We start from the raw sequence: 17,227 nt of genomic DNA, 5'->3' as shown, positions 1-17,227 counted from the left end.
GCATTTCACAAGTACTGGACACACACCACCACTGAAATGTTGCCAGCCTTGCTCTCGAGGGTGTTGAACAAATATTACATGGCAGCCAGCAAACCCACTAGGGAAGGCAGTGTTTTGGCTACAACAGCAGCATTAACCATTTACTTGGCTAAGAAAAAATAAAACGTAAAGATGTCCAAACCCAATTTTTCCTGTGACATATAGTCAAAATCCAAAAATCACTGCAAATCATCCAAGCAATCTACTGAAAAGCAAACAGATAATAACAACTACCCCCCCAAAAAAACAACACCCACAAATAAACAAAAACAAACAAACAAAAACCCCATAACCAAACATTTGAGTCACTGCTGCCTGAATACAATCCCTTTTGGTCTTAGGTGGGTAGTGGGTGTCTAAAAATATTTAATAATACTCAGTGTAGTCCAGGAAAAGGAAACAAAATAAAACACGCCTTAGACTGTTCTCTGAGAACATAAATCTCAAATGATCCACCTAATTTCTGCCTGGTGAAATTGTTGTTATTTATACTTATAACCAACCATTTTCACTGCTCAACTCCCTCAAGGTTTCCTAGCTGCTATAAATAATGAAGATCCATCCATGTTTGGGAGATAATATGGGTTTGATTTTGAATCACAGAACCTATTTATCACCTGACTGCCTTACTATTATTACTACTGCAATAGGATAATACTGAAAAAGCTTAATTCTAGACCTATTGAGCCTAAAATATCAAAAAAAGTCAAGTAGTTCCCCTGATAAGACTACGCATCCTATAGCAAATTAACAATTTCCATGAAGAAACTACATAAATGGGTAAGATGTGGGACATAACAACAAAATGAAATGTTTATCAGAAACACTTCACAGAATGCAGCAAAATTTGAGACGTATAGAAACAGGAATTTCAGAAAACATGAATGAATTACAGGTTTTGCATTTTTGATGGACAGTTGAGACAGGTATACAGTATGTAGCTCATACAGGTAAGATTCATACTTTTCTAAGTGAGACGATCTGAGAAGTGAGAGAGGATAAAGCAGGATGGAAACTCGGAAGAAAGTGTGAGAAAGAAAAATAAAAAGGAGAAGTATAGACCTCCCTTAATGAGTTCTTAGGCAGCTGTAGCATGCATCTACATCTCTACTAGGGAAGACTTTTGTGCACTTTGAAATCCACCCTTCCCATCACCAGACCCTGGTAAGTGCTCTCACAGCAAGTTGAGCCAACTGCCTTATTTATCTGAATTATTATGATTCTTAAAATTAAAGCATCATCACAGTAAACACTGGTTTATTCTTGGAACTGCATGTACAGAAAAGAAGAAGCACGCAAGTTATGAACTGGTGCCACAACTTTCATCAAAGATATAGAATGCTACTCAGTTTCAACAGGTTTCTCTGATCCCAGCTCTGCCACCTACATTTGATGCTATACAGCTGCGATAACGGTTGGGTTGCACCTAGCTGGGAGGCTTTTTCAGCAAAAAAAGGTTTTTCATGGAAAGACTATATGGGAGGACATATGTATGTATTTCCTCAGGTAGAAGAAAGCCAAGCCTCTCCTCTACACTAAAATCCGAAGAGGTTTAGTGCCTATGCTTCTCTGTGGGGAAAACAAACAAACAAAAAAACCCCCCCACACACAAAAAAAAAAAAAACACACCATGTTTTATTTCATTATAGAGCTACTATTCCAAAACCTGGCCACCAGGAAAGGGGGTTTGTACAAACTGGCCAGGAAAAGGCAATTAGCCTTTGCTACCTGAGCTGTGGCTTGTAAGACAGGATACAGAGCAACCACTGGCAAAGAATAAGTGGAGGATTTGGGGTTTGTTTTGTTTTTGTTTTTCTTTCTCCCCCGCCCCCCCCCCCCCCCCCCCCCCGCTGGAAAATCATGAAATGTATGTTTTGGCCCACTATTTAAAGCCTTAAATGTTTGAGGCCCTAAGTAAGAAAAAGTGTCTCCTTCTAAAAAGGGGAAATCAGTGGTTTCTACTATATAGGTGAATTTCAGTTAGCCTTCGTTTGCTTCAGATATTTTCTAAACACTCAAACAATATGAGGCAATGACAAATACTACATGTAGGGTAGTTCCTTCAAATGTTCCTTTAAAGATGCTTGTACAGTCACAGGAAAAAGTCAAAAGGCTTCTTCAAGCAGTATGCCCAAATGCACCCTTAAAAAATGCTTGGGTTTGTCTGGCTTTTTTAATTTTAAATGAAATATGAAGTTCAAACAAACAAACAAAAAACTAACAACTTTGTATTTCGAAGCTTCTGCCCCTGAACAAGTGTTAGGGAACAGCACCACCCATGCAGACAGCCTCTGCTTAAGTGACGATTTTGCGAGTCCAGCACTTAGCAGGATTCAGAAGAAGCCAGTTCAAAGCCTGGACGAACTGTAACCTCAATAACTGAAGAACCGTCTTCACAATATCCCTCCTGAAAGCTAAAGAAAGTCTTCAAACCCTTTTTTTTTTAGACAAAAAGCAAATAGACATTACGTGCAGCACATACTAAAAGGCAGGAACCCTCTGGATAAGCAAAAACCAACATATGTGTGTGCTATTCTGCTTGGTCTTCTCCTGTCTGCAATCCTGCCAAAAATCCAAGGTTTGGAGAAGAGCGTCTTACCATATAAGGAACATCCATAGCATTCATAACATCAGTTCTTTGCCCCAGGAGTGCAAAAGCCATAGAATAGTGCTACAAACCTCATTTTATACAAATTAGAGCTCGGATACCATAGGGACAGGCTCAGCTCAGAAATAAACTTAATGTCTAGTTAAATAACTTTAGTTATAAGTCTAGCTCCTGTGTTAAACATGTCACAGAGAAATATGAATGCAACACCTCTGCTTTGCAAATCACTTCCACAACTAGCTCCACATACCACTCAGCTGCCCCAACATCCATTCTGACACCCCCTGACACATCCCCTCCTTGACATCCTCTGAGCACAAACCACTTTTTTCTTTCTGTGCACTTAGTCTAAAACAATATGGATCAACGTTAGTTCAAATGCAGCACTACTATAATTAATCGAATATTTATTGTGGTATAATGTAATATTTATTGTGCTACAATATATTACACTTCAGTTTTTCATTCGCACAGTGTATGCCAATTTTCCCCTGGTTTACGTGTGCATAAATCCACCAGACCTGAACAGGACCTTGCACCCATGCATGGCTGCAGCCTGGCAGCTGAAGGGACTGTGCATGGGAGGGCACTCCCCAGAATAATCCAGCCATGACCACCTTTTTCCTTCCTGAACTGTTGCCAGTACTTATGAGTGCTTAAGTTGCCATGAGCTCAACCAGCACAGGGATAGTTGGCCTGAAGCAAACCAGCCTCCTCCCCTGCTCCACTCTCCACAAGCATCTGGAGGCCACCAAAAAGGTGCAAGCCAATCTCTGTGGGTAAAAAGCTAAATTTATTACTGTAGGCATTAGCATGAGAGCCCCTCCATCTCCTCCTGTGTATGGGAGACCATGGGCAAGGCACAAGCAGGGATTGTGAGCTGTGCACTGGACAAACCAGTAAGAACAGGCACATGTCCCCACAGACACCTGTGCAAAGGCATCCAGAGCAGATGAACACCATATGAACAATCAAAAGCGTTGGGGGTAAAATTGGGCTATCCAACAAAATATACAAAAAAAATAAGGAAACTCCTGACAGTCTGCATTATGCATGGCACCTTGTGGAAGTCAGGGAAATGCTGCTTCACCCCCTCTGAATCTGTATGCATTTAAACCAGAGGAAACGTGGTGTCTACATGAAGTACTAAAATAAACGAGCAGAGAAGCAAAGCCAGTCAAAAACTAATCAAGCTCATGCTAAAGGGCTTGTTATGTGTGTATAAACATGGCTGTGGTCTTGCATGTAAATAAATAAGCTTTCACTGAAGTGAAATAACCAGGCCTTTAACATCATTTCCATTGACATGGGCCCCTAAGCTGGGCAATTTTAGATCTACAAATAATGAAACAATTACCATCCTCATCTTACGGTATGCACAATAACTTTATTTTGATTCAAAGTAGGATTTAGGGCTGGAATTTCCCTGAGAGCTCATTCCTGCTAACACCATTAATTCAAGCAGTATGTAACATGAAATGTTTACATGTACTGCAATATTTTTTTGCAACTGCAAGTAGCTCCTCACTCCATCTGTGAAATGCTGTTGTGTTGAAGGACTTGCCTGTTGTGTTGCAACACTCAAGGCACAATCGACTACACAACGAGAAGGTACCTTCCACGCCAAGCTGAGACACAGGTGCTGCTGCCAGCACTCAGTTCCCCGATAATGGGTTTGCTACAGCTCCTACTTTGTTTTTTTGTGAACTGTTACCATCCAGGACCACGGCCAAGCTCTAGTTAGTTTCTTAATAAATATACAATTTAATTTGTACTCGTCCTAAAACGTGTGTCATTTCTAGTTCTTGCTACTAATTCTGCAATGCCCCAAACTCCACCTAATTCACCACTGTTCTTTCATTCCACAATTAAAAAACAACAACAACAAAAAAAACCTCTTCTAATGTAACTTTTCTTGGACTTTTTCAAACATGAAACTTAGGCATGACTGTAGGATATACTTGGCCAATTTTGTCTAACAAATATTTACAATCAGACAATTAAGATTCTTCTGTAGGATTGCAACTTTCCCATGTCAGTTTTATCTTAGACAAGTTTAATATTGCCAGTAACATTAATAAATAGAGAAAACAGTGAGTGCTAAGTATTACTTCTATATTTTTATGACCCAAAATAAGATTTAAATGAAAACACTGGCTGATACTAGCAGCTACACACTTTTAATCACTTTTCTTTAAAAGAAAACCATAAGTTACTGGCTACTTAAGCAATCATGCAGCTCAATGGAGTGCAGCTGATGAAGCCTGGCTTTTACTGCCATCTCTGCCATAGGACTCTGGGTATGCCATCTCACCTTGCTTTGCTACACCATTTTAACATCTGCATACAGCAGAAAGGGCTGTAAAAGACTAGAATTAATTGTACTTATTTATTCTTGTCACTCAGAACTTTCACAAAAAAAACTTTCATGAAGCAAAATGTCAGCATCTTCATGAGTATTTGAACAATCCTGATAACATTCAAAAGGGCTCAAGTCTCAAGATGACACCAGAGAACAAAGTATTGTATAAAGTCTAGTACAGACCAACAAATCAACTTGTGTCAGATTCTCATGAAGACTCATGGTGAAAAGTGCTACTCTTCTCACCTTGCACGTTTTCAAACAGTTCACCAAGTGCCTTTATACCTTGAGAAAATGCACCTTTTTCCAATCTCATGATTGGTCTGCCACCATAACTGCGCAATTTCGTGGTTTTCTTTTTTTTTTTTTTCCCTGCTTTCTGCCACAGAAAGCAAAAGCATTTCCCATGTTCCAGAAAAATAGAAATTACAAGATATTCTGGAGTCTATAGCCTATTGTAAAGAATGCTCTATTTTGACCTGGCCAGTATATGCTTAAAAAATCTTCAAAATTGACTATATAATGTTTAAAATTTATAATCCATGTAAAAGCTAAATATTCTATGAAGTAGATTTATAATCTATAACAGCTATACAAATATCTGTATAATATAGAGCTAGAATCTCATGACCAGTTTTTGGCCCAGGTCTGTAAATCTGTTTTACAGCCTTCCCACCTGCAGTGACATATCCTTTTGCAGCCCACTGTGGCTGCGACCTACAGTCCCGACACAGCCGGTGAGCAAAGCCTGCAGCACACATGCTGCTCAACATTGTGAACTGGGCTCCTGGACCTCTGCCACGGGAAGCAAACTAGGGTTGGACTTGTTCCCACGTGTGCATTCAAGATTTACGTCTCTCAAAGACAGTCCCTGACCTTGACCATGACCTTTTAAATTTATGGGTTGGTAAGACAGAACTGAGGAATGAAAACACTCAAAGCTCCTTAGCCTTTATACTTACCACACCAGATGGCTGTTGCTGAGTGTCAGCATCAGCCCAGCTTTGCCATGTAACCGTGTCTGGGTACAAGAATTATGTCTTATCAGAGATTGTGTGAAGGTTGGCTTTAACAAGTCATGGCACTTTTTGCTCTGGTAATGCATTTTACTCATCTGGAACTCTTTCTCTGAGAGATCTAAAAGAATTATTCCTAGATACTGCTCTCCTCCAGGCCTTTACCTCTTGAAAGTGGTAGCTACAAAGTGGTTCTTGCTAGGCATGCACCCGATGTTTTAGCTGGTAAAGCAAAACTGACCTGATTTTCAGGAAACCCTGTTGACATCAGTGTGCCTCAGTCATCAGAAAACCATGGAGATGTACCATATATCTGAGTGTGAGATAACGGCAGGTTTCTAGAGGGATCCTCCTCCATCTTGAAACTGTAGTGGAGGTTTTAAGTTTTAATATTCAAGCCCCAAAGAATCCACTTTTCCACTTCTCTCCATGAGGAGTTTATCCCTGTCCCTCACAAAAGCCTAGATATGAAAGTATTTTTGCTGGCAGACAACTTCTGTAATGGAGTGGACAATTATTTAGTTCCAAAAGCAAATGGATATTAAATGCATGGACAAATTCAAGCTTTTTTCCTAGGACTAGCCTCAGTGTTTACGCTGCATCTGTTACCTTACCTTCCATAACAGCACAGCCAGCAACAGGAAGATGAGAATTCCCACCAGCAAACTGATGGCAATGATCCATCCGACAACATACCCACGAGGCTCCAGATTGTGTAAAGCCTCAAAGACCACCTACAAAGCAATTAGAAAGAGATATTTTTATGATTGGAACTTGCATCGTTTTCTCTTGTACTCATCTTATTAAATATATTGGATGGTGGCCTCACTGATCATATTTCGTCTGTCAAACAAATATGGAATGTGCCCTTAATTTCATGCTTTCTGTCTATTTTTTGCAGGGATTTAAAGCTTTCAAGTGGAATTTGAGTAGCCATGTGCTCAATCCAAAGGATATCAGAGCCTTCTCCAAAATAACCCTTACTCTTCCAGCTCTTCCATCCCATTCCAGGCACTGAGCTTCTTCTGGTGCTGGGCCACCAAAAGTGCAGTTTTGCATGAAAAACAGCAAGCCTTGGAGTGGCAGGGATTGACATGACACCTTGCAGGGTCTGCCTTAATTATCATGTTCCCAGCCCCACAGAACACCCCAATGCTTCACATGAAACACTCATGTATGCTAAGCGTGTTAACTTTTTTCACACACACACACAAAAAGGGACAACTTGCATATATCCCTATTGCATATGTATAGTCCCTGCTGTGCTTCACAAGATGCATTGTAGGAAAAGACGGAAGGGCACGTGCAATCGTGAGTTCTTCTGGGAATGCAAAGAGCAGTCCCCTGCTGTTCTCTTCTCTCTTTTTGTACAGCATGTATGACAGGGAAATACATCCTACAAAGTGCTCTCCTTAACTGCCTGCTCTAAGAAGAAAATGGGAGCAGATTATACCACAGGTATACACTGTGTGAATTTCCAGTCTCTTGTTTCAATCAAAATCAGCTCCTCAGTGGAAAACTCAAAAAGAGTTGTCAGTGTTGGCTATTTCTTTGTTAAATTTTGCAATTTAATATCCAACAAATGCAGAGAGGCTTTTTTTTTTTTTTTTAAGGTAGTACACGTTTGCTTTATCTGGCTTTGGTTTGATTTGCTTTGGAAGGTAAAGTAGCGAGTTTTCCTCCCTCCTTCATAAACCTCATCTTTGCTGAAAAACATCCAAACCCTTTCACAGATAGGAATTGTTAAATCAATGTTTTAAACAAAACAAAACAACAACAACAAAAAAAGGTAGTTAAAAGCACATGAAAATCCAGGAGTTAGAGTCAGATACAATTATGCAACCCCAAGTTGGAAGAGGCCGCAAAAAGGCTCTGGGTTCTCCATCCTTGTAGGTTTCCAAGCCTCAGGCAAAGCCATGGGGATCCTGAGCTGCTGTGGGCAACAGTCCTGGTTTGAAGAGGAAATGGGAGAAGATGGCCCCTCAGAGGTCCTTCTAACAGACATTTCTCTGTTTCTATAAGCATACCCAACTTCAGCAAACACCCCCAAAAATTAAAGGCACAGATGTGACAGAAACAAATGGATTGGGCTACATTTTGTCATGGTGCTCCCATAAAGAAGTACTCATAAAGATCCTTCATCTCAGTTTCACAGACTAACGTTGATTAAGACCACAACTTTCCTGCTGGAGGAATTTGAATACAGCTGATTCACATGCACTGCTTTTTCTGTCAATGAGACATTGTCAGGTATTTGATGACAACAAGAAATGAAAACAACAAATAGACAGGAATGCTACTATACATAGATAGCATTTTCCAAACATGTTCATATAACCAGTACTACAATGCTCAAAATAGCTCTCAAACATGGACCAGTTCTCTGAGAAAAACAATCATTTTAGCATTTCATACATCAGCACAAGGCCTTTGTCAAGCTTTTTAAGATATCTTACTGAACAGAGAAAGTTTCCTAGGCAGCAGAGTCTCCCTCAGAGCCAAGACTTACATAAGGGAAATACCAGACGGAGAGATCAAAGACAAATCTTGTGCCTTCCTCCTATTTCTGAGCCAGCTTGGAAAGATGACCTGATGTGGCAGTCCATTTCTCACAGAGGCTACGGTTAGCATCCATCTTGCAAAGACAAGTCAGATGACTATTTCTTAGATGATAAGGCAATAATGTTATTTTCCTTTAGGACTCTAAAGGAAAAAAAAAACAATAAACTTCTAACAGATTACACACTGTCATCTTCAGTGAAAGGAGACCTTTTAAACAGTCACTGGATGCAAGATGAGGTGGTGCCTTCTCTCCGCTACTCGGGGAGTAAATGTTAACATAACACAGCCTCCAGCACAGTAGACCTGTACCCTGTGGTGCCAAAAGATAGACACAGTAAGAGCTGCAGAGAGCAAATCATACATCATCTCTACAGCAAAAGCCCCACATCTGGGGCTTCAAGTGCACTGGCTAGAATAGCTTGGCTCTATCTTACACAGTCACAGATCAAGCTATCATAACTGAGAGAGCTGAGAGTAACAACAGCTTCTTATCAGTTTGCCTTCTAGCAGTCTGGAATCAACTGACAGGCACAAAAAATACCCTGTTCATGGCTTTGTGGTTTGGAAAGGAGCAGAGATGTCATGCATTTTAATGCCCTTATCCCTCTCAAGCCATCAAAAACTGCCTGCATTAATATGCAGTCACAGCAATGAGTTTTGCTGAAGAAACAAACAAAACAAAGCAGCCAAAAAAACACAAAACACAAAAATGAACAAACCAACCAACCAACCAAGTCCCAAACCAACCAGACCGGGAGCATCTGGTTTGTGTTCATCACATGCTGGGAGTGTCAGGGAAGAATCAGTACAGTAAGTGGTGGAAGGGAGGGAAGCAAGTCATCCTGGAGAGGAGGAGGTTGAAGGCAGAGACGGTGATGTCACTGAAAAGAAATTCGCAAGCCACTGCCTGCCATTGGACCTGTGGACCATTGCACAGCCTCTGAAAGCAAGCCTTGATCAAACTTGGCCTCCTCGTCCCAGCCACTGCAGCAGAACAGCCCCTGTGGGGCAGCTGACAGGACAGGGAGCACAAGGCAGTGCCTAGCCTAGCGTACATCCCACAGCCATGACTTGTGGAGAAGATGGGAGTGATAACAGGGACTGATGCAGAAGGATAAGGGGTTGTGTGTGGGAAAGCATCTGAGAGGGCAGTGGGGGCGGCAGCCGTCTGGTTTGGAGAAAGTACATGCAACAGCCATAAAATATGGAGTGGATTATAGGCTTGTTTTCAGCCTCTGACCAAACGCCAGGGAAAGGCCACAAAAAACACAGTTGTCTTGACAATGTATGAGGAGTTTTAGTTTCATATTTATCATTTGCATTTCACGCTGTACTAGTGGGATCTGAAAGCAGGAAAGCCTGGGAGGCAGCTTAGTCCGCCTTTTAGCTGCAGGTAGCTCAAGTGTCAATCAAGTTTTACACAACGTAATTGCCCTGCTGTAAATTAATGGAGAACTGCACCCTACCAGCGACTTCTAAAAGGTTGAATGTGTATGGACAATGGCATCTTCTACCTGTGCCAATCACTTGTTATATTCTGATAGTCTTAGTGAATAAATCAAAAAGGATCAGATATGTTTTCAGTGTCTTATTTCAGTAAAGTACATAGGCAAGAGCTTTACAACCTAACTGAGCAGGAAATCCAAAAATACCTGAAGTTCATACTACGCTTAAGCCCTTAGCAGAATAGGAGCACGTTGTTGCACTGGGACTCAGGAAGACAAGAAACATAACTCAGCAAATTTGGTTAGAAATGAGTAACTGTAAAATGTTCCTTTCTCCCTCCTAAAAAGCATTTCTTTTTGCTTATCCACACTGATTGAATTTTATGTGTTTGTATCACGAAGCCCAGCACCAGGAGAGGCATGGGTTTATCAAAAACACTATTTTATTTCTGTATTATCACCCAAAATATTTCTGGTGTTTCAAACCACGCTGCACTGCTGGCGGACTAGTCTATTCAAGTGCCAGTATACTTGAGGGGACTTCCAGTAAAGACATAATTCTCACACACATCCGTACACATGTGTATATGCACATTATATCTATAGTATGTGTTATCTATAAATATTTACATTTACTAACAAAAAACTTGGAAGCTCTTGAGGAATACAGACCTGAAGTATCCTTGCTACCTGTTTGTGTCTAACACCATGAAATTATCTGTATTTTGTTGTTTTTCTGTATAGTTCTGTTCCTTTACTCAACTCTGTGTTTCAACCTGCTAGACTGCACAGTAAAGACAAAACAATCTCTAAAGGGATTGTTACAGTAACAGATGGAAAGGTAAAACAAGAAAACAAAAACAAAGCCCAGTGAAAACAAAAAGGCTGCAAATAACCTGCTAGAAAGGGGGCTTCGCAGCTTCTGCAAAAGGCTCACATCTGGCTTCAGCCAGGCTAGGTAGGATGCTGTATCCGTCTCAAAGGTAAGCTGGAGAGAACAGGTGCCTAAAATGCTCAGTACGTCTAAAAGGCAAGGGGGTGAGGGTAGTGGATTGCTGAGAAGAGGAGGTATTTCCATGTGCATTAAAAAAGGCTGGGATGTCCCATCCAGATTCAGGCAGAGTACCGCAGCCTGCTCCTTCTGATCCCAACATGGATAACAGGCCAATGGTAGGAGTCTTCCAAGTTCAGTCTCAGGTAGACAGCTAAAGCTTAGGCTTGGAAATACGCATTTAAATCATTCTGCATATATATTTATGCATATAAAGACCTCTCAGAACATGCTGTAGGTCTTCATGCAATAAACTTTTATCATTTTTTGTTTTTGCTGTTTTCTGTCAAATATATTTGCATATCATCACAAACATAAATCCTGAACAAAAAAACACTTGCGTGTGTTGCATTAATCCTGGGGTGACTGGTCAGAAAATGAGAGAACAGTGAACATTACCCAGGAGGAGAGAACGGTTCAAAGGCTTAATGAAATGTACATGTGCTGAGCCTAAAACTAGACAGCTTAAATCAGCAGCAGGGAACCTGCAGCTTTTTACAGGGCATTTTGCTGCAGGAACTGCGTGCATTTTAGTTGGGGCTCTCCCTTCATTTACTCAGCTTTGCATTCTCTCACTTTGACAACAGACACTTGAAGGTATTTAGCAGGTTTGGACATAGTGAAATCCAGTCTCTTCATCCCTCCACACCAGCATTCACAGAAGGCAGTTGTTTTGCTTCAGAAGAGCACTCCTGCACAAATGCAGAGCACACAGGACGTGAACCCTTGGATCTGGTATTTGACCACTGTGGTCTCATGGAACTTACCGTTGGTTTTGCCTCACATGCACAGAAGAAAAGAGCCAAACCTTCGTGGAAACCCAAATGCTTGAGAAAAGAAAGTATGTCTCCTGAACGCATCATGCATCAGTTTCAGCCAATATATACTCATGTTAGTACAACTGTCATCACAAAGAGATATCTAAACTCTGTTCACCTTCATGTGACTTATCCAGTATGAATTTAAGTAGTCTAATGTAAACAGAGAGAGAAAATACATTATCCCAAATCACATCAAACCATATCCAAATCCACAGAAATTATTTCTGAACATTTCATTTCAAAGACTGCCTGGTACCCAACTTACAGATATTTACATAAGCTTTTGCATCTCCCTTAAAAGTAGGGTACTGGAGTTCATGACAAAACTGATATTTATATGGGTGGTCCTGCCACCATTGGTACTTCTTAAACTAGCATCTTAAATATAATTCACCCTTTTCCTTTTGTCTTCTATATAGATATTTTGCACTCTGGTATTATACACTAAATTGTAAAAGTGCCCAGTGAAGTAAGGGCAGCTGGTTCTAAAGGACAGATTAAATAGGTTTAATAAGTTTACATTCAGTTGTAGACAGCAAAGAGACCTTTTCAAATTTACCATGATAAAGTCTCTAAGAGAACGTGTTTCACTGTTAGGGAACACTTTCATAAACAGACTCAAAGGAAGTCTATGCACAACTGTTCAGAAGGAGCTATTATCCAAACGGATATGGTACAGCAGTCTGTGGTCAATGAAAAGAAAACATAATGGGATTTTTAAAAGGAAGGGAGGAATATGAACAAAGACATTTTCTCTCTCCTGTTTCTACTTCCAGCGGAATAGCTGTGGCTTGCAACAAGTATTGCTCCCTTCTTCATTCCACAAGAAAAGAGAGCAGGGAAAAAAATGAATACCTTGAGCCAAACCACATCTAAATTTTTTCCCTTAACATGACTGTATGCAAAACATACAGCAATAGAGAAGCCAACAGACATATGGAAATAGCATAAAGGAGAAAGCAAATAGCACTCACATTAGAAAAGACTTTAAATTACAAATTGATGTTACATGGCTACAACATCTCAAGCATGCTCCTTTACAGCTTGGGCTTCCCAGGAACTAGGAGCAAGCTCTTGTGTGAAGATTCATCTAGCTTTCCAGCACATACAGCGTACTTCATAATCATTGCAACTCAAGGCTTGATGAAAGGCTTTCCGGGAACAGGAAAAGGATAATGTTGTAGTTTTTATTTTTTTCCTCCAAGCATTAGATAACAACAACATACAGCAGAGCTTACATTCCTGGATAAAAGCATTTCTAAATATTGAACATTAAATAGCAATCCCACACATTTGACACTGCAGCTATCATTCTGACATTCCAAAATCACTTACAAATCAAAATATCTGGCAGAGAGATCTTGGTTTCTCCTACTTCAACTGGTGCATGGGTATCACAGTCAAGTGTTAACTCAGTCATTAATGAAGTTTTGCCATAAATTTGCAAGATTGTGCTAGCTGCAGAACTAAAGAGATATCTAGCAATGCATTAGCAGTCAAGGCTGCAGGTCATTTATAAGGCACATTCCCAGGGAAGGCTAGATACATTTTTCAGGTCAGCTGCCAAGCCTATTTTTTTCAATGTTCTTTAGAATGATCCAGAAACCTGACAAAAAATAAATAAAACAGAAAGGGAAAATGGGGTCCTGTCATACAAAAGAATTTTTTTTTCCCTGACAGTTCTAATAAAATCAAAGGTTAAAAAAAGAAATGTGAACAAGGTTGCAGACATGATGATGGTGAAAGTGGTCACTGTAGCAGTGTCTCTGATTTCAGACTAAATATAGTAAGATGCAGGCTCAATTCTTTCTTTGCCTTTGGTGTTTAAAATCCAGTATCTCCTAGATGAATGCTCTAATACAGCATGTCGGTTTCTTTCAAAAGTGGTTTGAACTCAATACTCTCATACTAAAACCTCAAGAGTACTCACTTTAATGAAGCCTATGAGAGAATGGTTGTATGAGTTGGTGGTGATGACAGTCACTGAGAATAAGAAGATAACAGAGGTAGGACCTAGATTATGTTCCAAGAATACACGGTAAGAGGAAAAATTGAATTTGATCCTCATGTGAGATAGAAATAGGAAATGAAACTTATAAATTTCTCCAGGCAAAGAGAAAGCTGAATTTGAGTATGGCCCTCTGTCCAATTTTCATGCATAAGCATTAGGCAACTTGGTAGTAGGAAACCAAACTCATCACCTTCTTCTTCTTCAGCATAAGAATCAATATGGCCCTGTAGAGCTTTACTTACAGCCAAAACTACAAAGTAAATTCACTTTGAACTTCAGTATTTCCCCTTCGATTTTCAATCCAGCTTCATGCAGATTAACACAAAATGCAGTATCAGGTTGTACATGAATTCCACCAGCTCAGCACAAAGGAATAGTTCAATGAATCTCTGTAAATTTAGCCCTCCTTGCCCATTTTCACAGCTCCCAAAATATCATTAACATTTCTAAATATTTTCTATTGGCACATTTGAAAAAGCTTTGCTGGGGTTTTAAGACTCTACTAGTTTTTCAAGAAAAATCTGAATTAGATTAAAGCAGACATCAACCTCAGAGCAGGAAGCTAAATCTAATTTTGGCACAAATTCCTCATAGGCTAGTACAACACAGATTCTCCTACTCCACGTAACATCATTCACAATATTGTGGTTATCACAGTGAACAAAACCACAAAACCACAGAGGCAAGGCTGGCTGCACTGTTAGTCTAGCCAGACAAAATCTGGGCACTCTCACCGGCTAGCCAAGCCCATGCCCAGATGCAAATTCCAGTTTGCATAGTGCTGTTAATGATACCCAGCCCACTGGAATCAGAAAACTTTTCTCTTCAGGCTCATTTACTTACTGGCTTTTCTTCTGGACTCCCATTGGGCACCTCTACAACTCTGAGGTCAGGGTCCACCTGCACCCTCGCCCTTGTGACAAACTGGATGACTGATGAACTGTCCTGAAAAGAAAGAACAAGAAGAACTGCATTTGGGGTGGGGTGGAGGGAATCACCAAGAGACCTCAAAAGAAAAACATCAAACATTTGCCAGTGTGATAAATACATAGAGATAACATGCAGCGTAGGTTGAGTTGACAGTTAAGTACTATACTGGTTAAAAGCCTGCTTTGACAAAATATACTTTACACTCATAAAATAGACAGACAAAACAAAGCACATTATGTCAGGTTAGAATAAAATGAGGTATGTTGGACTTTAAACATAACATTCATATTTGAACTTTAAACACATCATTCATATTTGGCTGTTGTTTTTTTGTTTGTTTCCCAATTTTTACCACAAAAGCAAAAGACAGAACATTGCCAGTCACTACAGACAAGTTCAATATTAACCACCAAAAGTTCTATGTTTTTCAAATGAACAGAAAAAACATACATGAAAGCTGGGATAGACTCAAATATAACCCAAGATAAAAACTACTTAATTATTTGAATTTCTGCACTGCAAATATCTTAAATATTCAATGTATATCTCCCCATATTAATATATGTTTCTCTTATATTTTACTCATTGCATTTTAACAGACACGTTCCAAAAAATATTTTAATTCATAGGTTAGTCATTCAAATGCTGTTCACCCTGGGGAGGGTAGATGATAGGTAGCAAATGGCACATGTTGGTGATACTGATCCAAAAACATGGGTAAGCTTTGTATGTCTTTTAAAGGTGGGATGAATCCTGACTATTCCTAGGACCGAACTCCCCAGAAGCACATTTTACATGCTACTTGCTAACAAATACCTGAAACTTCTTGCCTTTCTTCTATCTTCTGCTTTCAAATATGGACAAAAAATCAGCAGATATGGTTGGTTCCAGCTGGTAAAACTCAGAGCTATGTATTGCTTTAGAAACTGCTCTCTAATAAGGAGTCCCTCCAATGTTTTTAATCTAGCTGCTATCAAAGACAGGTTTACTTCAGTAGGTCCATATTATCAGCTTTCTCCTCTGATTCTCTTATATGCTAATAATCTCACAACATCTTGCCATAACTACACAGTCAGCATTTTTTCGAAGTACAGAAAAACAGGGCAAATGCAGTAAATCACTAGAAATTTTAAAGATTTGCTATTTCATTCAGTGGCTTCACAGAAGACAGGAATCAACTTGCAACCATTTGTTTCTTGTCACAAACATCAAGCTCAGCATTAATATGGTTGTGATGCCTCTTCTTTGAATAATAATCATTTGAAGTAAAAAAAATTACAAAAAATTGCCACATCGCTGTTTACACAGAGGGAATGATAGATAGATTGTCACAGTTTACATGCACTTAGTCTACTTCTCATTTTTCAGAATAATAACTTTCAGAAATCAATTCAACTTTCAGAATTCCCTAGCCTTAACACCATGCATACAATTAAGGACCTCATTTGTTGTTTCTCAATGTATAAATTTCTGAACTTAATTTATTTCTGTCATAATGGGTAATGGCTAAGAACTAGGATTAACACCTCCATGCACACTTAATAAATAGATCTGTATTCTTTGACACTGTGATTTTTTTTTATAACACACTAGTAAACAGAAAGAGTAATGCATATCTCGAGTCTGCTGATGCACATAAGCATACTCGAGTTGGTATTTAAGACAAACGATGAAGGAAGCACATACCTTCTTCAGTATTTCAGTGTTCAGCAGCGTGTAAATACTTATATCACAAGACTCTGCTTTTGCTAGTGAACTTAAGTTGCAGCGTATAATCAAGCAGGACCTGCCTGGTCTTTCACAGTCCTATAGAAAATATGGAAAAAGCTGTTAGGCAAAGGAGGAAATCACTGAAAACTGTGTGACTGCAAACACTCCAGCTGACTGGACTCAATGATCCTTGGACACCAAAGATCCTTCACACTTGGGATATTCTATGATTCTATGACTAAAAGAGGCAAGGTAAGCTGCAAGGTAATCTGCTACCCAGATCTCCTGCGTTGAAATTGCAGCAGCTTTCAAGACTGAAGACAGCTAGGTACCAAAACCTGCATGAAAGCAAGGCAGATTAATTGCAGCATCTAAGATCCAAGGCAGGCTCTGAGCATGGCACAGGGCCCTGCAGCCCCACCTGCCTTCAGCAAAGTATGGGAGCAAGGGCTCTGGTTACCAATTGCACTCTGCCACTTCAGATACCTCCCCTTCCTTCTATCCATTTAAAAATCAGATAATTAAAATCACTGGATATCCCAAACATAACTAGGTATCCCCCCACATCAGTATTAGTTTATATACAGCAGCTGCTCTAGTCAACTGTATGCTTTAGTTCTTCATGCTGATCTTTGCAAAACATTTTGTAATATGCACTGTATGTTTAAATTT

General features: G+C 39.8%; 1 protein-coding gene across 3 annotated transcripts in view; it reads right to left on the bottom strand.

Moving 5' to 3' along the window:
* The window catches only part of ITGA9 (integrin subunit alpha 9), a 217,531-nt gene that overhangs the window by 14,206 nt on the left and 186,098 nt on the right, over positions 1-17,227 (bottom strand). Inside the window, exons 25-27 of one of the 3 annotated variants that reach the window (XM_048075532.2) lie at positions 16,532-16,651; positions 14,759-14,860; positions 6,640-6,759 (exon numbers count right to left, since the gene is read on the bottom strand). In XM_048075532.2, the coding sequence (XP_047931489.1) occupies positions 6,640-6,759; positions 14,759-14,860; positions 16,532-16,651 (342 nt within the window). The other 2 variants (XM_048075533.2, XM_066992239.1) reach the window with 2 other exon arrangements.

This window comes from Anser cygnoides, chromosome 2 (genome assembly GCF_040182565.1).
Source record: "Anser cygnoides isolate HZ-2024a breed goose chromosome 2, Taihu_goose_T2T_genome, whole genome shotgun sequence".
Classification (NCBI taxonomy): Eukaryota; Metazoa; Chordata; class Aves; order Anseriformes; family Anatidae; genus Anser; species Anser cygnoides.
The sequence above is the reverse complement of the archived record's forward strand: the minus strand, read 5'-3'. Positions and strand labels throughout refer to the sequence as shown.